This window comes from Malaclemys terrapin, chromosome 1 (assembly GCF_027887155.1).
Source record: "Malaclemys terrapin pileata isolate rMalTer1 chromosome 1, rMalTer1.hap1, whole genome shotgun sequence".
NCBI lineage: Eukaryota > Metazoa > Chordata > Testudines > Emydidae > Malaclemys > Malaclemys terrapin.
The window spans coordinates 339,179,561-339,206,623 of NC_071505.1; the positions used below are offsets into that span (position 1 = coordinate 339,179,561).

At 40.7% G+C, this 27,063-nt stretch overlaps 1 protein-coding gene across 1 annotated transcript in view; it reads right to left on the reverse strand.

The window, feature by feature from the left end:
• UVRAG (UV radiation resistance associated) overlaps positions 1-27,063 on the reverse strand; it is a 147,806-nt gene that overhangs the window by 79,347 nt on the left and 41,396 nt on the right. The window contains exons 6-8 of the mRNA XM_054015837.1: positions 24,709-24,794; positions 2,477-2,582; positions 956-1,082 (exon numbers count right to left, since the gene is read on the reverse strand). Of these exons, the coding sequence (XP_053871812.1) occupies positions 956-1,082; positions 2,477-2,582; positions 24,709-24,794 (319 nt within the window). The remainder of the gene's footprint in view (positions 1-955; positions 1,083-2,476; positions 2,583-24,708; positions 24,795-27,063) is intronic.

A 27,063-nucleotide genomic window follows, 5' to 3' on the forward strand; every position in this document is an offset into this window, starting at 1 on the left:
GGTTAAGCACTGGAATAAATTGCCTAGGGAGGTTGTAGAATCTCCATCATTGGAGAGTTTAAAGAGCAGGTTAGACAGCCACCTGTCAAGAATGGTCTAGATAATTAGTCCTGCCACAAGTGCAGGGGACAGGACTAAATGACCTCTCAAGCTCCCTTCCAGTTCTATGACTTTCTTGGAGTGATCTCCACATGGAGCAATCTTATATGATTTTAGTTGTTAGGCTAGACTGATATCAGACAAGTATTTTTGGTGTCATTTCACTTGCATCTTCTAATATCGGGGGGAGGGATAGCTCAGTGGTTTGAGCATTGGCCTGCTAAACCCAGGGTTGTGAGTTCAATCCTTGAGGGGGCCACTTGGGGATCTGGGGCAAAATCAGTACTTAGTCCTGCTAGTGAAGACAGGGGGCTGGACTCTATGACCTTTCAGGGTCCCTTCCAGTTCTATAAGATAGGTATAGCTCCATAGGTAAAATCACTCTGGTATGCTGTGACTTGATAATTCTTTTACTACAGAGATTGTACAGGCTAAGGCCTTGGCTACACTGGCGCTGTACAACGCTGCAACTTGCTGCGCTCAGGGGTGTGAAAACGCCCGCCCCCCCCAAGTGCAGCGAGTGCAGACATACCTATCTCCCCTCTGAGAGGTGGAGTACTTACAGCGCTGCGAGACAGCTCGCGCAGCGCTGGCGACGCGACTACACTTGTGCTTCACAGCGCTGCCATGGCAGCGCTGTGAATTGCCAAGTGTAGCCAAGGCCTTAGTGCAATCCTTTTGGACTGAAGATATCACATAGGCCTGCAAACTTTAAAGTGGGAATCCAGCTACTTATACAAGATGAAGTGGGATCACTTTTGGAGCAGTTTAAATGCTTTCAAAGCAGGCTACTTGGCCTTTTGGATAGGGAACTGTGAATACTGGCACTGGAAGATTCCTTTCATTCTACACTCACCTTTGTTAAGTAACATATTTTGTTCCTTATGCAGCAAGGCCACCTCTCGACCCAGTGCCTTCTTCTGCCTCTCCAGCTCATGCCGAAGCACCAAAATTTTCAACTGTAAACACTCACTCTTTTTTTTCTATCAAAAAAAGTAGACAATTGATCAATAAATATACTGAAAGGATTACTTGAATTAAATACAGTAACCGATTCAATTATGTGCATTCCCCAGCAGCACCAAAAATTGGGCTAACAAGTTGCCAAGACACCATGCCTAAATTATAGTTACGAATAGGATTTTCAGTAATTGATTTTTTTTTTTTAAAGGGAACATGCATACAATTATACGCTTTGAGGGCAGCAGAGGAAAAGGTATCAATGGAGACAACATCATTTCCCAGAAACTAGCCTATCAAGTCTGGCTTTGTCTGATGTAACACGCAAGTCTGTTGGGAAGCTGCAGCATTTTGACTGGGTCAGTATATATATTTTATATATGTCTTTGCATAGAAGTATCTGTACCTGTAGGGAATATATTTGTACATACAACCTATGAAAGACAGCTAGAAACATTGCATGCCTACAAGGTATCAGTACTAAAGACAATGAACCAAATTTTGAAACAGCCACTCATCAAAATATACACCAAACCTTTGGATCTGAAGATGGTTTGTCACGTGAGTAAAATGATTAATTACTTTTCACCCACTCTATAGTTAAGAAACCGGATTAAACATGGATATTCCATATTTTGTCAAAACCTTAGCCTAGTTTGAGGCACTTACTGAAATTAGTTCAGTATTCTCAGTCCAAGACCTAGCACATCACAAAATGATTGACTTTCTTTTTTTAAATGGATACAAGGCACTAGGAGCCTGCCAATGGATGCCAATATAAATTTCTAAATGAAGTCACCATGAGCAATTTTGGCTATATTGGCTCTCAGCTCTGAACTGAGTTCAGCTCTTCTGAGAGAGAAACTAGTGCCAATATGTTGCTTTTCTCTAAAAGCCAGCGAGAGCACAAAGCTATAACTGAATCATAGTTAATATTTAAAATGGATGCCTCATTTGTGTGTCTGAAAAGTTGTTACATGCATTGCACTGAGCCCAAAAGACTGGGCTGCAAATTAAAACAATTATTAGACTCAGCCCAATCAACTAGAAACCACCACACTTTCCACTGGTAGATCATTAATCCCAATCTCTAAAATTTTATTTTTGCTGGCAAATGTTTTGTATTCATTATACAGTTGATGTTTACGCACTAGCAGTGTAAAGCATTAAATGACCTATTAATTTCCCCCTCTTCTTCCCCCCCCCCCCCCCCCCCCAGTAATGTAGATATAATCCAAAATCCAATACATTGCACTTTCCAGATAAGTTTCCATTCAAAATAGCGGGTATTAAATGTAAGGAGTGTTTTACACTGAAGCTTTAAAAGATGCTTGTGTCTCCATAGGGCATCATTTAACTGCATTCTTTTAAGGAAGTCTGCAAGAGTAAGATTTCAAAGTTGAATGTCAAAGCCTACCAGTTCATTGCTTGTGGATGTAAGTCTCAGTTTTTCTTCAATCTCCCTTCCTATTTTCTGAACAGTTACCTGAGTCTGTTTAATTGCACACTGGGCTCTATGAAGCCTGAAAATAAAACACAAGTTATAGAAGGAATGAAATATTTTTTTTATATAATGTGCCCTTGTAATGAATATACCGGTTACTCCAAACAGCAGAAGCAGTATGAACCCAAAACCACTGACTCCTATTTTAAAAAGGGGAAGAATATAAATGGTCTCTTTAGACTTTAAGGTTTTGTAATTAGATGTCCAAAATGTAGCCCTATGGTCTTAACTCTGCCATGTGTGGCAAATGTCCTCCTCATTAGCTAGGTTGAGACTCGCACCACAGAACTTCAGAGAGTCTACAGGAGGTCAGGTAAGTGGGACATGATGGGCTGTCAGGGGAGCCCCCACTATGCCACAGGTGACTGGAAGTATGAAGATAAGGATATTATGGGATGGTTATTACATTTTCAGCACCCCTCAATCTGGCTAATAGGAGCAGGAGGGGAGTTAGGCACTCACCACATACTGCTGAATCAATTTTTAACTAGAAGTTAAAAGAACTGTGAAGGAATTTAATAGCAAAACAAGCTTAGATACTCCTTCCCAGAGCACTAGGAAGTATCATAGGGGAATCTAGCATTTTCAATACTATTCGGGAGAAGAGGAGCGGACTCTGAAAAGATAAACATGTCAAATACTTCTCATAAGGCACATCATTCAGCTTTAATTAATTCACCAATACTATAAAACAACCAATAAATAACGCCTGGGGCCGTACTTATGACTATGAGAAAACATTTGCTTTACAAGATTGTTCATCTTATCAATTTGGCTCAGAAAGGACCCTGCAGAACAGCAGCATTTTATATCCACTTTGCACACGTGTAAGCATTTACATGGGGTGCAAGGCGATTGAGAATAAGGTGCATTAGCTTTAATCTGTCAAGGGAACAGAACATGGGAAATTTCCAATACTCCATGCTCTCATAAGGCACAGGAGGAGTTTCCAAAGGATTCAAAGGGGAGTTCAGTGCTCAGTTCCCTTTAGGTTCCTTTGGAAATCCCAACCCATGAGTCTGGGGGGGGAGCCACTTAAGAGCCCCATCATTGGAGTTGTTTTTTGTTTTGTTTTTTAAAAAGACAAATCTGTCAGGGATGGTGTAGGTATACTTGGTCCTGCCTCAGTGCAAGGGGATGGAATAGATTACTCTAGAGGTCGCTTCCAACCCTACACTTTCATGATTTAACTGGCTGAGGAACAATGTGGCTTCATATAAATCATCATATTCAAAACAGATACAAAACAGAATCCACCTAAACAAGGTTTCAAGGTGAGACTATGCTTACAGTAAGGATCTCAATTTACTCCAAAAATACAAAGTCAGTATTGCCAAAACACAAAGCAGCCTGAAATAGTGGTGGTGTGGGAATGCTCGTGAGTTCCGAAATACAAGTGATTCATGGCCATAATTAATGCATGACGACGTTTGTACCATAGCTTGTTTTAGACAGGTCGTGCCAGTGGTGTCGATTGTTACCCCAAAGGAAGTACAGCTAGAGATTCTAATTTGAACTTTTGCTTCTGAAGTAGCAGTGCACTCAGCTCCTGTGGCATGACATGCCTAAATACAGAACGGCAGTGAGAAAACAGCTACACAAGTGCCATTGAATGGAACTTGAGAGAGAACTAGCTTAATTCTTGACCAGAGGACAGTTCCTGGGATGTGAAGCCGTGGATAGACGATCATCAGAAATCCAGTGTAGGTGAACACAACTGTCAAGTCTGGATGCAGTGCTGAGCTGTTGGCCACTTTGTTCCTACATAATAACTGTAATTTAACAGCTTATGTTGATAGAATATGTGGTTTCCCTGTTTTCAGGTGGTGATAACTTCATATGGAAATGTGCTACCCTGCAGTGAGAAACGTGCCACTGCCATAGTGCCTTTTAGCCAAGAAGTCCAATTATGAAATGACTGACATTGATCAAAAGAAGAATATGGCATGTCCCACACATGAAGTGCATCGCTCATGCTGAATCTCAGAATTTTCTAATACATGGAGGTGAGAGAATGAACCTCTGAAGGGTATTTGTATTCATTTTGAACTAAACCTCTGTCATCAGTTTTAGTTTTCTCTACTACGGTATTGTAACTACCATTGCACTATAAGTCTGAGATAGCTCTCTAGAGAACAAATTTTCCATAACCTCTCTAAACCAAGTTTTCTTAAATTTTTTGCATTAATGGGTAATTGCTTGAACTACATTCTTAGAGATTTTAAGGACAGGATTTAGTGCTGCATTTGTAAAGCCAATCTTCCTTACACTTTTTACTATCAGTCACCTCAATACTACTCTCTACTTACTCATAAAGACTAAACCCAGTTGGTTAGCATTTTGAAGTCAGGATTTCCTGACACATGTTCACACTAATTACAGTAGCTCCACCTGTCCCAGGAGTCTGCAGTTTTACACTTGCAGCTCACACAGAATACTTAGAGAGCTGGAGAAGTGGCTGCAGTAGAATTTTGGTGGCATTTTAGAGACAGTCCACTTGTCAGTGTTGGCAGAGACACACTATGACGCGCATTGCTGAGGATTGCAAAATGACTCCACTCCCCGGAGGTGTTTGTGCCCTGAACACTGTTGATAAGAACGCTGTGGTTTGGCTTGACCAGATTGCATATACCATATAAATAATAAATGACCATCTACAGCTCTTGATCCAGAGAGTCAACTCCCAGAGACCTGTTTATACCAAGGACTTTAAATATTAAAACTAAGTTTATCTATATTGGACTACAATGCATCTTGAAGATCACAGCATTAGTCTGCACCAGTAATTGCTCCATTAATTTTAGAAGACTTGTCCTAATAAAGACACACAGATTAAAGTTTGTTACCCTGTAACTTTCCCCCACCTTTATCTCCTTTCTAAGCAATCGGGCATTATTCCTTTTAGAAATGGGGGGGGGGGAGACTGATGAAAGGAACCACTTCCAGCTTTCATAATATTTTAATAAATCTAAAATACTAGTTTTCTTTTACAAATATCCAAATAGTTATTAGTTTGGCTCTCCACAATGGAAGCAGCTGTGTTAAATTCCAACATGCACAATATATAGTCTCGTGTTCAAACTTTACATACCAGCATACCCACAGCTAGCTCAGAATTCAACTGCCCTGGGCAGCTGAAGGGATACTTATGAAGAAAGGTCACAAATACACACCACTAGAAGAGGGAGCCAAGTCCCCAGCAAGCTGAGGAACTCCATGTGGTAATGAGAGCAGACAGGAAAACCAAGCATGCCTGCTTCCCAGAGTCATGGACTCTGTAGGACACAGATAACTTCCTGACCCACATGAAATTCTGTACAGTTAAGCTGAGTTCTCAATTAGAGTTCAGACTGTTCACATTCCTGTCATGCAAAGTTCCTACATAAAAAAGCCTATTCCCAGTTCTGTCTTCAGTGCACAGGAACGGATTTAATCCAACAAGCTCACTAGCATTTGCTTTTGATCTTGATCTATATCCTCCCCCTTCTATCTTCTGTGGTATGAATCCTCATTTCAATCTTATGCTAAATAATTCCTTTGAAATTCTTTTGTTTATTCTTCAAAGTATTTGCAGATTTTGCTGTCCAACCCTTTCAGTCAAGCTACACATTTGATTCCTTTTAAATCCCCCCCAAGAAACAATTCCTCCAGAACCCTGTTTCTACAGGGTTTCTCTGAATTCAGTGCAATTTATCAGTGTGTGCCTAGGATTAAGATGCCCAGAAACGAACACCATTTTCCAGTTATTTATGTCGCATAGGTACACAGAGACGTTCCAGTGATGAGATGACTATACAGTTCAAAATTGCATTGGCTTATTTTGCTGCCATATCATAGGGCAGACTCCTATTTAATTTCCTGTCCTATTGATTCTGCTGTCTCAGTTTCATTGGTTTCCAGGTTACTCCTTTTCAAAGGTCTGGATCACTTCTTCTCCCCGCCACCCCCCACCCACCCACCCACTAGTTACAGACAGAGGAGGCCTGGTCTATACTAGGGAATTAGTTGAGTCTAACTGAAATCCACACCCCTGAGCAATGCAGTTACGCCCACCTAACACTCAGTGTAGACAGCAGTACATCAATGTGAGAATTCTCCCTTCTCCCTAGCAGCCACCTCTCAGGGAGGTGGTTTACCTACACTGACAGGAGAGCCCCGCTCCTGTCAGCACAGGTAGTGTCTTCACTGAAGCAGTGCAACTGAACCGCTACAGCATTTTAAGTGTACACAAGCCCACAGAAAAAGATATAATACTGCATTTCCCCCCTAGCTTCAATCCCCTTTAGTTCTTTTCTGCTTAACTTCAGTTCATTCTGGGCCCCCTTTGTATTTTCTTCTTTCAAATCTTTGCTGGCATTTGCTGCTCCTTGCAAATTGGTATCATACTAAAAATGGGCTGTTGTATTCCGTTTTCTACATCATCAACGAAGATACTGAGTAAAATTTTCAAAAGTACCTAAGTGACTTAGGAGCCAGAATCCAATTTATGTCCCGTTTTTCAAAAGTAGAAAAATGAAAACAGGACTTAGGCACTTTTGAAAATAATATGCATTGGCAGAGCTCTGGCTAAATTATGCATTTTTTTTAAAGTATTTTTTTAAAAGCCATAGCTCTCAGACACGTAGTGCAATATTTCAATTAGTAACCGCCAAAAATCTCTTTCAGAATTTTTCATGTTGAGAGGTTTTATAGACATCTCAAGCCCACATTAAGGTCGATAAACACTGCAGATATTGATACAGGCTTCCTTAAGCCAGTACGTACTTTAGCAGGATATTTTTTCAGGGTGGTGAATTTATATGCAAGTTATTCCAGACCTATTCAAATGGCTACACAGGATAATTCTATATGACAATTCAGTCCCACAATCAAATCTGCTTATATTAAATGAGACTTTAATTTTAAACCAAATATCAGGTAGACCTATTCCAATCATTTCTTTGTGGTGAGAAATAAAAATGGCTTAATTGGTATATTTGATTGCCCAGATGCCTTCACAACAGTGCCATTTGAAGTAAGGTATCAGTATGCAAGTATGTACACACACTCAATGAATACAGAGGATTTGTGTATTAAGTGTTGCCTTGTTAGATGGGGTGGGATCCGAGTTACTACAGAGAATGCTTTCCTAGGTGCTGGCTGGTGAGTCTTGCCCACATGCTCAGGGTTTAACTGATCGCCATATTTGGGGTCAGGAAGGAATTTTCCTCCAGGGCAGATTGGCAGAGGCCCTGGAGGTTTTTCGCCTTCCTCTGTAGCGTGGGGCATGGGTTACTTGCTGGAGGATTCTCTGCACCTTGAGGTCTTTAAACCACGATTTGAGGACTTCAGTAACTCAGGCATAGGTTAGGGGTTTGTTACAGGAGTGGGTGGATGAGATTCTGTGGCCTGCGTTGTGCAGGAGGTCAGACTAGATGATCATAATGGTCTCTTCTGACCTTAAAGTCTATGAGTTTTTTGAAAAGGCTGTACAGTAAGGTTCTGTCCACAGCTGAAGTTAAACTTTCCAAAATTAAAGTTGTAAGGGATTTCCCTGTCAGTAACACTCCAATTGAACTCCCATAAAATAAATTATAGGCGTTGAGGTGTGCACTACTCACAGTAATATTATTGGGGAAGTTACGTGCACCTCTTCCCCATGCCAAGGAAGAAGGGAACTACCCATTTAGCTAGAAGTGTCACACTGTTGGGAATAGACTCACGACTGTGAGTGCCTACCTCAGGAGAGACTATCCAAAACAGGGCCAACACCCCAAACTAGTAGTATGTTCTATAATTAGATTTCACCAGTGGTAACAACATGTGAACTCCTGGATCACTGTACCAGTCTTACCATAGAGTACACAGACAATCCCCTTAGGCTCTCCAGTCTACCTTGCCACAATATATATATTTTCCCCCTCAGGTTATTTCCAGTCCCATGAAACCAATCACTTATCCCAGATCAAATGGTACCCTAGATCTTGGATCAGTAACTGGTTAAAAAGATAGGAAACAAAAGGTAGGAACAAATGGTCAGTTTTCAGAATGGAGAGAGGTAAATAGTGGTGTCTGTACTGGGACCAGTACTGTTCAACATATTCATAAATGATCTAGAAAAGAGGGTAAACAATGAGGTGGCAAAGTTTGCAGATGATACAAAACTATTCAAGATAGTCAAGTCCAAAGCAGACTGCAAAGAGTTACAAAGGGACTTCACAAAACTGGGTGGCTGGGCAACAAAATGGCAGATGAAATTCAGTGTTGATAAATGCAGAGTAATGCACATTGGAAAACATAATCCCAACTATACATATAAAATGATGGGGTCTAAATTAGCTGTTATTACTCAAGAAAGATCTTGGAGTCATTGTGGATAGTTCTCTGAAAACACCCACTCACTGTGCAGCAGAAGTCAAAAAACAATGTTGGGAATCATTCAAAAAAGGATAGATAAGAAGACAGAAAAGATCATATTGCCTCTATATAAATCCATGGTACACCCACATCTTCAATACCTCCTGCATAACTTGTCGCCCCCTCTCAAAAAAGATATTGGCATTGGAAAAGGTATAGAAAAGGGCAACGAAAAAGGATTAGGAGTACAGAACAGCTTCCGTATGAGGAGAGATTAAAAGAAAACTGACTTTACAGCTTGGAAAAGAGACTACTAAGGGAGGATATTATAGAGGTCTATAAAATCATGACTGGTGTGGAGAAAGTAAATATGGAAATGTTATTTACTCCTCATAACACACAAACTTATGGGTCATCAAATGAAATTAATAGGCAGCAGGTTTAAAACAAACAAAAGGAAGTATTTCTTCACACAACGCACAGTCAACCTGTGGAACACTTTGCAAGACGATATTGCGAAAGCCAAGACTATAAAAGAGTTCAAAAAGGAACTAGGTAAGTTCATGGAGGATAGGCCCATCAATGGCTATATTAGCCAGGATGGGCAGAGATTGTGTCCCCAGTTTCTGTTTGCCAGAAGCTAGGAATGGGCAACAGGGGATGGATCACTTGATGATTACCTGTTCTGTTCATTCCCTCTGGGGCACCTGGCATTGGCCACTTGGCCATGAGTGGATGGGGCAATTAATACTTCTGTCTTATAATGGCCTACTTAATTTTTGACAGTCCTGAGGGGGGTGGGAGTGGGGGGGGGAGGAGGGATACAATTCCCATGCCTAGGTTCACAAGTTCAGAGCACACATTTTCAAAGTTGTAAATCAAAACTTATGTATTTCCTTATAGCACAGAATATGAATGTTACAAGTGAGATTAATATATTCATAGAGTCTTAACACTAAGTACAGTCTTATAAGACAATACCTATTTTAAACAAAACTAACATACAAATGAGCTGATTCAGTTTCCAACTGAGTTTGTCAGTTCTTAGCTAACACCTACAGCTTTGGCCAGAGCTGGCACTTAGTTTACCAGCATCACAATAACTCATGAATTGTCTTTACAGAAAATTCGTAAGAGGTCTGATTCATGTTCTAGGAAGTGTCTAGCATAGCAATGAGACTCAATTTTCTGCAGAGAAGAGTCTATCACAGGGGTGGGCAAACTTTTTGGCCTGACGGCCACATCGCATTTCCCAAAATTGTATGGAGGCCTAGCGGGGGGGGGGGGGGGGGGGGTGTCTCCCCAAAGAGCCAGGCGTGGCCCAGTCCCCGCCTCCTATCCAACCTCCCCCCCCGCTTATCGCTCCCTGATGGCCCCCCCCGGGACTCCTGCCCCATCCAACCCGCCCCCGTCCCTGACCACTTCCAGACTTCCCCACCCCTGACTGCCCTCTACCACCCCATCCAACCCCCTCTCGTTCCTAACACCCGGGAGCTCTGCCCCAATTCAATTCCAAACCCCCATTCCCTGCCCTCTGACTGCCCTGACCCCTATCCACACCCCCACCACTACCCCAAACTCCCGTCTTCTATCCAATCCACCCAGCTCCCTGCCCCCTTAGCGCGCAACACAGAGCACCGGTGGCTGGCAGCGTTACAGCTGCGCCATCCAGAGCACCAGGTCAGGCCATGGCTCTACAACTGTGCTGCCCGGTGTGCTGAAGCTGCAGGGGTGAGGGGGCACCAGGGGAGGGGCCCGGAGCTAGTCTCCCAGGCCAGGAACTCAGGGGCCGGGCAGGAAGGTCCTGCAGGCCAGATGTGGCCTGCGGGCAGTAGTTTGCCCACCTCTGGTCTATCATTACAGAAAAGTAGTGGAACTGCCATCATCTCTGTCCTACATCACACAGACCATGATCCTGATACAACCAGTATAACACCAAATATTTAAGTCATCAACCTGTGCAGGACTCATTCTAGGTTGTTCTGGATTTTATTAGAATTAACACTTTAAAAACTAAATTCAAGGTTTCAAAGTCCACTGGCCAGACATTCCTTTGGAAGCAAGGGGATCGGAGCCAGTTTTCACAGGATGTAGGCTTTAAAAAAAAAAAAAAAAAAGTTTATCCAGGGTTGTGTTCTTATTCAGCGTCTGCAGATTGCTCTCCAGTATCTCTGCACCAACTCAGCTTTGTCAAGCAGCAGTAGAGTGACTAACAAAAAACGACCATTTTACTGTTACTCTAGGCCCTGTGAGCTGCAGTGCAATTCTCCAAAATCATGCAAGTTTCATGTGTTTTGGAAAAGCTACATTGGGGGGGGAGGACCACCCAAAAGTAGTCTGAAGAGATAGAATAGTTGAATCCTTATTCCTCTTCCCAAGCCCTTATCACAGCAATCAGGATGTTTTAGAGAGTGGAAGAGGAAACACCTTTTTCTTCCTTCTAAAAGGAAAGGGGGAAGAAAAAAAAAAAAAAAAGAGGGAATGGGGTGAGTACACAAAATCAAAACTTGAGACCTTTACTAGTCAGAAACCAAAATCAAGGGGTACGTCTATACTTACCTCCAGGTTCGGCAGTAAGCAATCGATCTTCTGGGATTGATTTATCGCGTCTTCTCTAGACGCGATAATCGATCCCGGAAGTGCTTGCCGTCGACACCGGTACTCCTGCTCCGCGAGAGGAGCACGCGGAGTCGACGGGGGAGCCTGCCTGCCGCATGTGGACCCGCGGTAAAGTACCTTCTAGTTCGAACTAGGATACTTCGACTTCAGCTACGTTATTCACGTAGCTGAAGTTGCGTATCTTAGTTCGAACTGGGGGGTTAGTGTGGACCAGCCCAAAGACTGATTCCCTAAACCAGATACCAGCATTCTGGTAGAAATCCAAACTACTTCTGCTCGTCTCAGCAACAGGGCTAACTAGGCCTCTCAGCAAACCATTATTGCCAATTTAAAAAAAAAAAAAAATTGTGTGTACACACACACAGTCTGAATTTTTTCAAGCCTGAACTAGTTTGTTTTCTTGAACTGGTTTCTAGATTAGCCACAAGGCTTCATACTGGAAGTGTGAACAAGGTATGGAGGCAAGACTAAATAATTTCATCTCTTTTGCATGTATGGTGAATTCTGGGCCTAATACTGGAGATCCACTGACATTAGTGGAGTACTGATGTCAACTGAGGATTGCAGAATACGGCCCTCAATCTGCAAAGTCTTTGGACTCCTTTCACCATGCTATGGATATCTTAAGACCAGAGCACTTGTGCTAATTAGTTGCAAGATCACAAGACTTTAAAGAGTGAATGATCTTTGCGTATTGACAGTCCATACAATGTCAATGACTCCATGGAGTCACTGTTGATACAAATTTGTGGTTATCAATCTATTTTCTTAAGAAATTTGTCACAGAGAGCAATCTGCTATTCATTTTCCTCTCTGTGTTTGGAGGCTATTTAGGGTAGTCGCAATTGTTAGACCATAGCTTTTATTTTGTAGACTGGTAATCTTTTCTTTTATACTTGCTATGGATTTGCGTTCAGATGAGATTTCTGATTTTATTAGACATTTACTTCTTTGATGCATAGATGTGATTAATTCTGTTTGAAAGATTATCCAATTTTTTGGATTGTTCCAATTTTTTGTTCTCTTCTTTCTATCTGTTGTTTTTGAACTTTTATGTACAGTATTTGAATTCTTGGTTGTCAGCCATGACTACCCAGACTAAATACAATAGTTACACATGCTACAGCTCTCTCTCACAAGAGAAATAAATATACTGAAAGTCAGATTTGCCAAAACAACTTTAGTTTACACTAAATTTATTTAAACAGAGTATTGACACTAGGGATTTAAAAAATAGAACAAAGCTTTTTTGGCAACAAGAGAGATATGGGATATCCAAATTGCAAACACCCAGCCCCACTATTAAAAATAAGACTTCTATTAAACAGATATTAAATAAAAATACAAAGCCTGTATAAACATTTCTTTACATTTGTCCAGAGACTAGATTCTAGGAAGCTCCTGCCAGACTCCAGCCAATTTAAAAGAATATATTTTACAAAAGCCCCGTTAAAATGTCATTTACTTTTGCTTCATTTCCTTTCTGTCCTACGACATCCAACAGATTTTTCTGCTTCATAATTAACCTCACCATCACCCGACTGCTTTAGAAATGTGACAATGATCTTGCAATTTGAGCTGGCTGAAGAAGCAGAAAGGAGTAGTGATGGGAAGAGGAAGGATGGAGTCTGAAGACCTCGGTTCTATTCCTGGCACTGACATTGACTTCCTGTGTGACCTTAAGGAAGGTACTTTATAGAAGAAGCGTGCTGGGGCACAGAGGTGAAGTGTAGGCTGCTGAAACTTGGACTCTTGGATGAAATGTGCTATGAAAATGCAAAATATTCAAGGGGTGACAATCCAGAACGTAAGATTATTTCCTGTTGAGTGGAAAAAGCTATCTTGAGGTGAGGCGGGTAAGCACCCACTCCTAGGATTCAAATCAACAGTAGCCAGAGTCAAAAATCATAAGGAACAGGAAAAATGTATCTGTGTTTACCTGAAAATCTTTCTTCAAGTAAGATTTTTTGGTTAAAAGAAAGGAAATGGCATTCAGAGCAGATAAAACCCAATTTTAAAAAAATGATTTTTATTTAAATTGTAAGTTTCTTTTAAAAAAGAAGCCCATTTAAAATTAAATCTGAATTTAATACAACATACATTAAGGCCTAAGCTTACAGTAATCTCTTAACACATTTGATTAAAAAAAAAGTTGTATCCATGAGCCTCAATCAAAAAAAAAAAAACTTTGAGTTAAAGGCTGCTTTTCTCCATAAAGAAAGAATCACGGGAAAAACCATCTGAGGTTAAGCTTTATAATTATGGCACAATAGGTCATGTATTATATTAAGGACTTGATCCTGTGGAGGATCCCGGGATTGTGCTACTAGGTGCAAGAGACTGGCAAAGTCATCACAGGCACTGGAATTGGGCCTCTGGACTCCAGGGGACACCATAATGTATCTCATCAGGATCATCCACTGAGCCCACCTGAGTGGTCTTACACTCTTGTTTTATGGCTTCTCCCTTGAAACTCCGTTCACCATGGCAACTTACTCTCCATCTCATGCTAGAACACTGATCTGCCCAGTAACTACCAGCCCTTATTTCTGGATGGGTCTGGGCACTTCACGCAAACAGCCTTGCTCTGTCTTCTTGCACAGGCAGAGACACAAACAAGCAGAAATCCATTAATTTCTCAACTGCCTCACTGTCGCTAAACAAATAAAATACTGTAGTGCAAAGAGGCACATGGGTTACACAAGCAGAAGTCTTGGATTGTTAGTTCTTGTTTTTTTTCCTGGGGGAAGGGAAGGGGCAGGGGAGTTCTGTAACAAAGGAAAAGAAGCAGCGTGTGCAACCTAGGGGGACCAGATGTCCCGATTTTATAGGGACAGTCCCGATTTTTGGGTCTTTTTCTTATATAGGCTCCTATTACCCCCCCATCCCCTGTCCTGATTTTTCACACTTGCTGTCTGGTCACCGTAGTGCAACCAGAAAGGAATAACACTTGTGTCAAAGCAGGGCACTGCAGGAAGAAAGGACAGCTTTTTAAAAAAAAAAAAAAAAAAAAAAAAAAAAAAAAAAAGAGTAGAGCCAAGTGTGCTGATTTCAACACCTGGGAACTGGAGGGGAAAAAAACTGCCATGGCTGCAGGCTGGAAAAGTCACCCTGTGTGGGAATAGTTTCAAGGAGTTCCTGTACCTCTGGGTGAAAAAGGAATACTTTCCAAATGTAAACAGTGCAACAAAAATGAAAGGCCTAGTTTTCAGAATGAAACGTTATGAAAGATACTCCTCAAAAGGCAGTGGCTTTAAAGACAAGGATGTGGACATGTCTTAACAATCTGGATCGACCTTTAGTAAAAACTTATTTTTACACCATGTGTGTCCTTCCTACCATGTCTTACTACTCTAGTAAATGATAACAGACTGTCATAAATTTGTGTTCTGGGTAGGTTACTTACGAATTTCAAAATATAATTGGTATATTACTTTGTTGGAATAGTTATCAGTTACATTTTTACTGTTACTGCTGGACTTCTGAAATTATTTTTATCACTCAATATAATCAAACATCCAAGGTGAAATTTCCTGTTTAAAGTTTAGACATTTATGACTTTTAATATTTTTAAATGTCTTCAAACGGTTTGCTTTGTTGCTAGAGATAAGGGGTTAAATAGATTTAGGTCAGTGGTTCTCAAACTTTTGTACTGGTGACCCCTTTCACACAGCAAGTCTCTTGTGTGCAACCCCCCCTTTTAAATTAAAAAAAACTTTTACATATTTAACACGGTTATAAATGCTGGTGGCAAAGTGGGGTTTGAGGTGGAGGCTGGCAGCTCGCAACCCCCTCATGTAATAACCTTGTGACCCTCTGAGGGGTCCCGAACCCCTGATTTAGATAATTATGGATTTATTAATTTTCCCTATAAAGCTGGATTTAGACTAAATAAATAGTAATACAAACAGTTTCAGGAGGAGGAATCTCATTTACAATCTTATTTTTCAAATGAGAGCACTGAATAATACTCAGTGACGGATTTTTCTTTAGTCCATTTTGTTTCAGGGTCCAGCTTTGGACATAAGGAGTTATGAATGTCCACCAACAGCAACGTCAACAAACGTCAGAGTAATCTGCTAGTACAACCAGCAGGGCTGCAACTAAATATACAGACAGTAAAATTACCTGTGTATATTTAAAAAAAAAGTCCTCATCCAGTAAAGCCCATGGATGTGTTCATAATCAGGACCAGTAAATTCCAGCACGACTCCACAAATGAAGAGATTGCTCAGTTCAAATTCTCCCTTTCATCTTGTTCAGATGAAACATTTCATTGACATAGTTCAATCCCTATGACCAGGCTACTCTCCACATGGCAGAGCACACATTGCTGGAAAGAGGAAATTGAACACTGTGCAAAAAACATTGAAGGGAAATTCTTTAATCTGAGTCTTGGTGGGTGGAGCAATGTACACAATGATCCAGTAATATATGCGTCTGTGACAACAGAAGATGGGTTTGTCTAACTTATAGCAACAATTGGTACAACAAGAAATGCCCATACACCAGTATACTTAAAAGTAGCAGTAAAAGCTGTAACAAATTTAAAAATTCAAATGTCCAGCTTTATCACAGACAATGCTGTAAATGTGGATGAGAAGAAACCCAGAAGAGGATAACGAAGGGAACCTGAAACTTGTATCAGTGCAGTCTTCATCTGATGCAGCTTTTAGCCAAAGATTTAAGTACAACGCCAGGAAAAAAAGGAAAAATGTTGTTGAAATTGCAAAATATTGCCATAATCATTTTGATTCAGCTTCGTTGAAGAAAGAATAAATATTGTTTCATTTTCTTTTGGGATCCACGAGTACTTTATCCAAGTATTCATTTTAAACCAGTCTGGTTTTCCAGTAGGAGACCTCAGACCCATCCAAAGATCCAGGATTAGCTAAATCAGTCCCAAAAGTCATAGCCTCTTCAGTCAGAACGGCATAAGCAGCAGTATCACTACTGCTCTCTCATTCCCCTATTTTTTGCATTGTCCTAAGGAGCAGCAGCAAAGATTGTAAGCCATAGCAGGGACCAGGCCCCGTTTTGCAGGAGGTCACTCACCACCTCACACCCCAGGTTCTGACACAGGACACAGGGTACTTTATTTACTGTTCCCAGATGCAAAGAGGTCGACCACCAGCCCACCAAGCTGACTAATAAGCAAGCTTTCTGGAGCCACTATATTAATCAAACTTCTGCCATGCAAATCTTGGTGATCATGACTGGCCATGTACATAGAAATAAGAAACTTTGGTCCAGCCAGGACAGAAGCATATGATATGCATCTCTCTATGATAGGGCTAACTGCATTCTTCCAAATTACAAAAACAGACATGTTGACCGTAGTGACGAGAACAGGTCTGTTTTCCATGGAAGGAGCAGTGCTCAGAGATCTCAATCAATTGGTGTGTTCTAGCTGGTGGTTACCATGTTCTTTCAGGTACCAATTCCCTGAAGTGAATCAGGACATTTTTTATTAATTATTATTATTATTATTATTATTATTTTTAAAACAGAAATATCCAAATCTCTGCATTTACCACTTGTGGTACTGAAGAATATACAATTGGAACTACATTTCACAGAAAATAAGATGAAATGCAGAGGGGATAGCTAGATTACTGTATAGGTATGATGAACTCTATCACTGAAGCACGCACGTGAGAGATCAGAATCCCCAACAGACGCCACTAACTTGGTTTTTGTTTGGTTGGTTCTGTGGCAACACTTGTTTTCTCATTACATCCATCTTCATCTCTATTAACATTCTTCTGAGATGAAACCTTATACCCAACATCCTCAGCCCAGGCCTATGACTCACTTGCCTGACACAACGAATGTGTGTCCTTATCACTGTGTTTGCTTCAATTTCCTATATAGAACCCTGATCGGAGCGAGGGGAGCAGGGGGGAAAAGGTCCAGGGAGAGAGAAGTTAATTTCATAGATACATAGATCTGACCTCCTGTCTAACAGGCCATAGAACTTTCCCAAAAATTCCTAGAGCAGATTTTAAAAATGGTCAATGATGGAGAATCCTCCACAACCCAGGGTAAAATTGTTCCAGTGGTTAATTACCTTCACTTAAGAATTTACACCTCATTTCCAGGGCAAATTTCTTTAGCTTCAACTTCCAGCCACTGGATCGTGTTACACCTTTCTGATAGACTGAAGAGCCTACTATTAAACATCTGTTTCTATAATCCTGCTTCAGAGGGGGAGTGAAACCAAGCTCAGAGGTTGCTCTGAAAATATTTCACGTGGCTAGAATCTCCCAACCCTAAAAGGAGCTGGGGCACTCCCCTCCCCCCACATGTGCTCCTTCAGGGTCACTTAAGGAAGGTAGTATTGGCCCAGAGTTCAAAAATGGGCTCCCCAGAAGGCCTACTGCCTCAACTGCTTATTATTCACATAGGCCAAGTAGGTCTGCTTTCCTTAGAAGTCTCAGCCTGGCTTGTGAGTAGGGATCCCTTCTGTTACAGAGGTGACAGCAGGGGGGAGAAGCTGAGCCCAAAGGCCTCTTACTGTACTCCAGCACTGGTAATGTCTGTGCAGTGTTCTGTTCCTTTCCCACTCATGAGGAAACAAAGGGGGAGAGATGGCTGAGCTCCACAACCAGAGGCGCAGTGGCTGGTGCAGCTGTAAAGACTTGGGCACCATCTTCCATCTAGTAAACTGCCCTTCTGGCTTCACTTCCCACATGGAGATGGGGGGGAAAGGTGGATGCTTTCCCTGAAGCCAGTTCTTGTCCAATTCTGTCTGACTCCTTTCCTGCTAGGGGACAAAGTGACCCCACCCAGCCTGGACTGCATCTTAAATTATTTAAGCCACTGAGTGGTAAGCTGCAATGTCAGAAGTTATTACTGTGAGAAGGGATGAATTGGAGGAAGCCAAACACTTTTGCTATTCAGTATAAGAACCTAGCAGCTAAAAACCATGGCCCACCTGTTCCCCAGAGCACAGTAATCAGGTGAGTCTTCTTGGCTTCGAAACTTAGGGAGAACTAATACACGTCCTAAAGTAAACAAGACTTTGCCCTCTGAAGTTTTAGCTTCCCCAACATTGCTACCCTGGCTCAGCTTCAGCAGTTTTAGAAGCAATGGGAACGTACTGGCAACCACTGACATTTTAGCCACAATGCCATCTAGACCTGCTTCGAGAGGAGTTAGAGGACATTACGGTTAGCGCCTTGGCAGCTGTCTGGAACTCTGCTTAAGTTGTTGTTACCAATGGAAAAACTGGTGCTACATTTTAGAAAAAATTCTAGTGCAGAAACAAGCAAGTCTTTTCTATATTTACATATAGCTATAAATATAGCACGGCTGAAATACCTCTTAACTGCAGTGAAAGTTGCCAGAGTGTATTCACACCTACAGAGCCCTCCTTCAGAATGCACTTTGTGCAGTCCAACCATACAGGGATCAGGAGCAACAGCAAATCCTGGAGAACAAGAACTACATAGCACTAGATGTGCTAAAGAAGAGCCCACTTCATAAGGAGCACGTTCTCATTATTTCCTTGTACTCAGTTTGTAGCCACTTATCTGTTGTCTCTTGTCTTAGGGCTTCTCTTCACCATGGGCTAAATTGGTGCTGCTGCGATTGATGCAGCGGGTATAGCTTTAACGGTAAGTTGATGGGACAACGCTCTCCTGTCGATTTCAGTACTCCACCTCAACGAGAGGCGGAAGCTATGTTGATGGGGAGCATCTCCCATCGACATACAGCAGTGTCTACACCATGCTAAGTCAATGTAAATTACGTCAACTTAAGTTATGTAACTTAATCTACTTACAGGGTTGGTGTAGACAAGGCCTTAGACTGTAAGCTGTTTGGGGTAGGGACTGTCTTTGTTTGTACAGTGCCTGACAATGGGATCCTGACCCATGACTGGGCTCCTAGGCACTACGATAATACAAATAACTAGCTTGTTGTGTCCAACATTTTCTTAAAGAAATGATAAGATAGAAAAAACACTAAATGGTTTATGACGTTTCCTAGACTAAGGCTGACTGTTAGACACAAATCAGGAGATGCCCAAATTTAAAGTTACACAGGGTTACATAACTGTCCCTTTGTGTATCTGCATTACTAGTCTTGAGATAGTATGCTATCCTGTAACTAAAGTACAGCATGTCTTCTCCATTTCCACACCCTCCAACAGACACCCTTGTATACCAGGTGCACACCTTACAAATTACTTTCATAGACTTCCACGCACAGTAGTATACAAGTTACTAAACACATTTAAAGTTATAGAAAAAATATATCTCTTAAATATACAATATCTGTGATCAATACATATGCACCATGGGAAGTTAAAGCCGTATGCAACTGGAGACTAATACTTACCCCACTGACTATCATTTTTAATTCCATTTTTGCGTGGATTATTTATTTAGAGGCACACAAATACTATAAACAGAATATAATAAACTGAATGTCCTGTGCAATGACATTCAATTTATTATAAAATTGAATGAAAGATGTGTTTAGTAGGGCTGTCAAGCAATTAATCGCGTGACTAAACAAATTAATAGCAATTAATCACGCGATTAAACAGAATACCATTTAAATGTTTACTACATTTTCAAATATATTCATTTCAATTTTACAACACAGAATACAAAGTGTACAGTGCTCACTTTATATTTTTTATTACAAATATTGACACTTAAAAAAACCTATTTTTTAATTCACCTCATACAAGTACTGTAGTGCAATCTCTTTATCATGAACGTTGATCTTACAAATATAGAATTATGTACAAAAAAGCAGGAGTACTGGTGGCACCTTAGAGACTAACAAATTTATTTGAGCATAAGCTTTCGTGGGCTACAGCCCACTTCTTCGGATGCATAGAACGGAACATATATTGAGGAGATATATATATATATACACACACACACACACACACACACAGCATGAAAAGGTAGGAGTTGTCTTACCAACTCTGAAAGGTCAATTAAGTGCAAAAAAACTGCAGTCAAAAATAAAACAAACAATGTAAAACTTTAGAGCCTACAAGTCCACTGAGTCCTACTTCTTGGTTAGCCAATCACTCAGACAAACAAGAGATAATGGTGCCTACTTCTTGTTTACAATGTCACATGAAAGGGAGAACAGGCGCTCACATGGCACTGTTGTAGCTGGCATTGCAAGATATTTATGTGCCAGATGCGCTAAAGATTCATATGTCCCTTCATGCTCCAACCACAATTCCAGAGGACATGCTTCCATGCTGATGATGGGTTCTGCTGGATAACGATCCAAAGCACTGCAAAATTAATGCATGTTCATTTTCATCATCTGAGTCAGATGCCACCAGCAGAAGGTTAATTTTCTTTTTTTGTGATTTGGGTTCTGTAGTTTCCACATCAAAGTGTTGCTCTTTTAAGACTTCTAACAGCATGCGCCACACCTGTCCCTCTCAGATTTTGGACAGCACTTCAAATTCTTAAACCTTGGGTCGAGTGCTGTAGCTATTTTTAGAAATCTCACATCGGTACCTTCTTTGCGTTTCGTCAAATCTGCTGTGAAAGTGTTCTTAAAATGAACATGTGCTGGGTCATCATCCGAGACTGCTATAACATGAAATATATGCAGAATGGAGGTAAAACAGAGCAGGAGACATACAATTCTCTCCCCTAGGAGTACAGTTAAAAAAAATAATGCATCAATTAAATTTGTAACAAGCATCATCAGCATGAAAGCATGTCCTGTGGAATGGTGGCTGAAGCATAGAAGGGGAATACAAATGTTTAGCGTATCTGGCATGTAAATACCTTGCAACGCCAGCTACAAAAGTGTCATCCAAATGCCAGTTCTCACTTTCAGGTGACACTGTAAGAAGCAGGCAGCAGTATCTCCCGTCAATGTAAACAAACTTGTTTGTCTTAGCGATTGGCAGAATAAGTAGGAGGACTGAGTGGACTTGTAGGCTCTAAAGTTTTACACTGTTTTGTTTTCGAGTGCAGGTACGTAACCAAAAAAATAAATAAAATCTGCATTTGTAAGTTACACTTTCTCGAGAAAGAGGTTGCACTTCAGTACTTGTATGAGGTGAACTGAAAAATACTATTTCTTTATCAAAAAATAATATAAAGTGAGCACTGTGTACTTTGTATTCTGTGTTGTAATTGAAAATCAATATTGAAAATGTAGAAAAACATCCAAAATTATTTAATACATTACAATTGGTATTCTATTGTTATAAGTGCAATTAATCGCAATTAATTTTTTTAATCTCCATTAATGTTTGAGTTAATCACATACGTTAACTGCGATTAATTGACAGCCCTAGTTTTCAGATTTAACAGTCACTTATTGCTTATCACTACACCTCATCTTCCTGGTAAAGATTTTTCTGTAGATACAGCAAGCATGAAGTTTGTTGTTTGTCCAGTCCCTTTTATCCCTTAATATTACTTTTAAAATATAATTAAATATCAAAACACTAACCCTACAATACGGTTACAAAATCTGGCACTAAGGTCAAGAGATGCCAGAAGTTGCTCCCTTACTGTTAGCTCAGTCGTACTGCTAATGCAGTGTGTTAGGGATACAATAATGCATTTTACCTCATTTTCTGTAGTGCACCAACTAAAACCAGATACATAATGAACATTTTAAGACTCATGAAACCCTACCTATAACAACAATTAAAAGAATAGCCAATACTATGTATGTGCAGAGTGTGGCAGAATTAACACTCCAGGGGGAAAATCTTTTGGAATTTTCCATATTGGGTGCTTAATTTCATGTCTTGTAAACATTTTTTGCTCATTGTTTTAAAAAAGGAGAAAACATCCCCAGTAACTATTTGGTTTGAGCAGCTTATTAGCTCTGCAGTGTTTGCTTCTGGATCTTACCCTTTTGCCCTCAAAGCAAGATTTCTTGTGAAGCTACAAAAGGTGCTAGAAACATCTTACTCTAGAGCTAAGTTGTCTGTCCACTTACAAGCCCTTTCACCTGCCTCAGTAGCTGAGCTTGTAAATATCTGGAATTAAGTATCTGAACACACATGCTTCAGCTCCACCTTAAACATCCAGCTGACACTTGAAATGAGTTTTCTACAGTTCAAACACCAACTAGTTTGTTTGTTTTTTTAAACACACAAATGTAGCCAGCCACATGCTTTTCGTTAGGGCCTATTTACATACCAAGCTTGAAGTTTTAGAGCTCAGCTGTTTAAACTACTTGCTTAGAAAAAAGTGCAACTCCTAAACTGCAAGAAGTTCTGCAGACTTTCCAGAACAACTATTTCAACAGCAGGCAAAGACCAAGCACAAAAAACATCACTTCCAGGAGGTTTTGAAAGGTGTGCATGAAGAAAGAGAATGGAAGCTGCTTTGCTATTAACGATAGCATGCACCACCACCTGCAGCCACCATGTAGGAAACTTTTAGGGAAAGTAGGAGGCATGAAGAAGCAAACACACACCGCTCCAAAGACAGGAAAAAGAGTTCGAATTTCTTCAATGATAAAATGAAGCAATTCAGTTCAAGTTCTCAATCTGTACTTGTGACTGACCAACCAATAGCTTAAAAGGTCCTGGAAAAAAAAAAAAAACCTGAATCCCCTCATCTTCCACAGAGTTTTGAGTCCTGGGCATTCAGACACTTGCACAATCAGGCCCACACCTAGAGACTAGCCAGGATAGAAACAAGGCTTCAGGCCATTCACTTTAATTACTGAATAATTTATACTAGGATAACACCCCAAAACCTCTATGCCCTGCAATTAGAATTTATATTAAGGAAAAGAATGGGGAAAATGGGTGCCACCCATATGCAGAGTGATCAGGGTAACTGCCACATACTGTCTCAGTTCCTTTTAAAATATGTCATTTTATTTTAGTAAAGGTGCTAGAAGAGTACTTTTTCTATTAGTCTCTAATAGAGTCACAAATTAGGTTGGAGACTGCACAGTATGAACCTTGTACATTTTCTACTACAAATAGAGACAATTTCAGAATGCAGCTTTTGCTTTCATATATTGTTTTATAGAATCAAGGAACAGCGAGTTTAATTTTTTTAAGAGTGATCATAGTTTCGTTTCTGAATAAGTGAACTAGAGTCAGTTCAACTCCTATCATCTCTTTTGCACTATAGGAGAATATATTATTGACGTTTCTTAAAGGCAACAGTGACACCTCCTGGTAAGATTACTAAATGGATTAGATGTTTACAACTAAAGAAATAAGTTTTGTTTTCAAAATTCTTGAAGGAATTTTAAATTTATAGCTCTTTATCAAGGGTTTCCCTTGTGACACGGATATTATGATTACTCTAGATCTGAAGTTCAACACATTCCTAGATAAGAATTACAGAAAGTGTTATAACTAGACTTTCTAGATAAGCATCTCAAATTCAGGCTACAGTCAATATTTAAGTGATAGGTTACACTCCTCTACAATGCTAAACACAAAACTTCTCAAAATATTGTATCTGAGTCAGCCCAACAATGTGCAGCTCCCAATTGACCTGAACTTTTTCCCAGTTGGGATTAAAGCATACAATAGTAAATTAAGTCACAACCCTGCATTGTGATTTGCATAGGCAGACTGTTGTGCCTGCACAGAGTTCCCGCAGTCAATGGGGCGCTTCCACAAGCAGTGTGCTGTGTCCACACAGATCATAACGCAGGACAGGGGCCTTAGCTGGCCCAAGGTGGCCACAATTCAGTGGTTGATTAGAAGAATCCAAGAACTACACTGCTAGTTTTGTTTTGACTACTGGATCATCCAAGTCCTTAGTACTTTACCAAAAAAGCCACACAAAAAACAAGCATCCCCTTCTTCAGATGACAGTTTTTAAAAAAATCATTTAGTCTGCTTTTATTCTGCTCTGCATAGCAGACAAGGGGTTTTCTGCAGGGTTTAAACACAGGAAATAAATTCCTTGGCTATAGAGTGTGGAATGCACAAAGCCCTGGAATTGTAAACTGCTAACACTGGTTCTACTTTAGGCTGTTTTAAATTTCCCATGAAACCGGTTTAGATAATACCATGGTAGAGAAACATGTGCCCTGTTGACACTAGCGCTCCTGCATTGCTGCCAGTTGTTAAGTTTCACCATTTAGAAGTTTCCCAAAAGGAACAATTAGCAGTCTAGAAACAGTTCTCTTTAAGATACATGCATTTCCTCATACACCAAGCAATTTAAAAACACATACAGCAATATTCTAAAAAGTCTTACCTAAGCAACGAGAAGACATCATACGAGTTACGGACACAGTTCTGATCCACCTGGAGAAGACTACTCTTCTGGGTGCCTGAATGGTCCTTAAGGCAAAGAAAGAAAACCACTTAAAAAAAAATCAGAGTAAATTTTCTGATAAAACTAATGTGTGCCTGGGACCACACAACTGCCCTTATATTTAAAGAACATTGTATATCAATAAAAAACTCAAAAGCACCAAAAAGAAGCAATTTAGCTCTCAGGAAGGAGGTGATGGCAGCATGAGACAAGTTATGACCCTGCTGTAAATCAAACAGCTAAGCATGCAGCATAATGCAGTTATGCCCTAAGTTATTAGTGTTTAGTATTCCATTTTATTTTCTTTAGCACATCTTTAACCCTATTTAGCATGAGTTGCCTAATATGGTCTACTCAGACTCAAGGATGCAAAATGTAACTTCGCTGACACTCCCCAGCTTCAACCAGTTTTGAACACAGACTTTCTGCAAGGTACAATGCATTCAAGAATCTGCTCTCGGACATGCAACGTGAACAGGCTCTCAGTAAGTGGTAATTAGAAAGTTACTATTTATCCATTCCATAAACACCCTTCAGAGATTCATGTATTCCTTGGGATGAGCAAGGTATCCATGGAGGAGCTTCCTACAAATTTTGACCGGAACACAAAAGACTATGGCCACAGTCTGCACAAGGGACGGCAGGAAGGAGCTGTCACATTATCTTGTGCTGCAATTCTGTCAGATCTCAAACTAGTCTGTGTCAGGCAGTTGCCATACTGTGACAGACGCACACCTAGGAAGTGTAAGAACTCTGGGACTCTTCCTTCCCAGTCAACACTAATACAGTGTCCCAGCATTGTGCTGTTAGAGACAAAAAGGTAAGACGAGACATAGGACAAGAGGCCTAGACATGTGTGGACATTAAAGATCTGATGGCTCTTCAGGCTGGAGAAGAGAAGACTGAGAGGTGACATGATAATAGTTTTCAAGTACATAAAAGGTTCTTACAAGGAGGACGGAGAAAAACTGTACTTAACCTCTGAGGATAAAACAAGAAGCAATGGGATTAAATTGCAGCAAGGGAGGTTTTAGGTTGAACATTAGAAAAAACTTCCTAACTGTTCAGGTAGTTAAGCACTGGAATAATTACCTACTGAAGCTGTGGAATCTCTGTCATTGGAGAGCAGGTTAGACAAACACCGGTCAAGGACGGTCTAGATAACACTTAGTCCTGCCATGAATGCAGGGGACTGGACTAGAAGACCTCTCAGGTCCTTTCCAGTCCTACAATTCTATGAAAAATACAGGCATTTACCTTTATGTATTTCCCAGTGTTAGAATTTCACCAGGTCCCTGGAAGCGTTTCAGCAGGATAGAGTGATTTTCTTCACTTTAATCACACACCATAAATTTTAAACAAACAGCTACTGCTTTCCACCACAGAAATAACTGCACTTTAATGTGGGTGAAGTAATCCTACCTAAACATCCTTTACCTGCCTGAGAGGGCTGTTGTGGGGCTTAGCTAATACTAAAGCACTTGGAGGTCTTTTGCTGTACGGTTAGATGTCCCGTGGGCAATTCAGTAGGAAGTTTTCCCCCTTTCCATTTAAGCGATGTTTTTCTTGCACACACTATGGAACTGCGTGCTCTTGGTAGTGACAATATAGCAAATATGCCATTCTAATACTAGAAAGCCAATACCATGCATTATCTGATCAGTTCTCAAAAGGGAGAAATCATTTCTTTCTGATATGTTAGGAGTTTGATGGGTAGGATCCATCTTCTGGAAAGATACTAAAGCAAGACTTCACCACCTGAATCTCACTGAAAGCTTAACACGAGGCAGGAAATTTGCAAGCATTGCAGCTGGATCATCAGCTTCTCATGCTGAGAAATGGGCCTTGTTTGGTCTCAAACATGCAGGATTTAAAAGTAGGGCATGGAATCAAAGTTGTTCCTTGGAAGAGTGCAGTAGTTTAGGGCAAACAGTCCCGTCTCTCCCCCAAGACAGTGGAAGAGGTGAAGTAGTAATTTCAGAAAGGGAAAGACACTTATAAGTATGTCAGTCCCTTCTCTTCTCCCATCCCGCTACAGGATGTTAGCCTCATTATGGTGCCACTTGCCAGAAAGCAAAGAGCCAAAGAAAGAATGAGAGGATATATCAAGGCTAACTCCACCTTCCCACCTCTCAAGCGGTTTGCATAAAAAACATAAGAACGTCCATATTGGCTCAGACCAAAGGTTCATCGAGCCCAGTATCCTGTCTTCCGACAGTGGCCAATGCCAGGTGCCCCAGAGGGAATGAACAGAACAGGAAATCATCAAGTGATCCATCCTCAGTCGCCCATTCC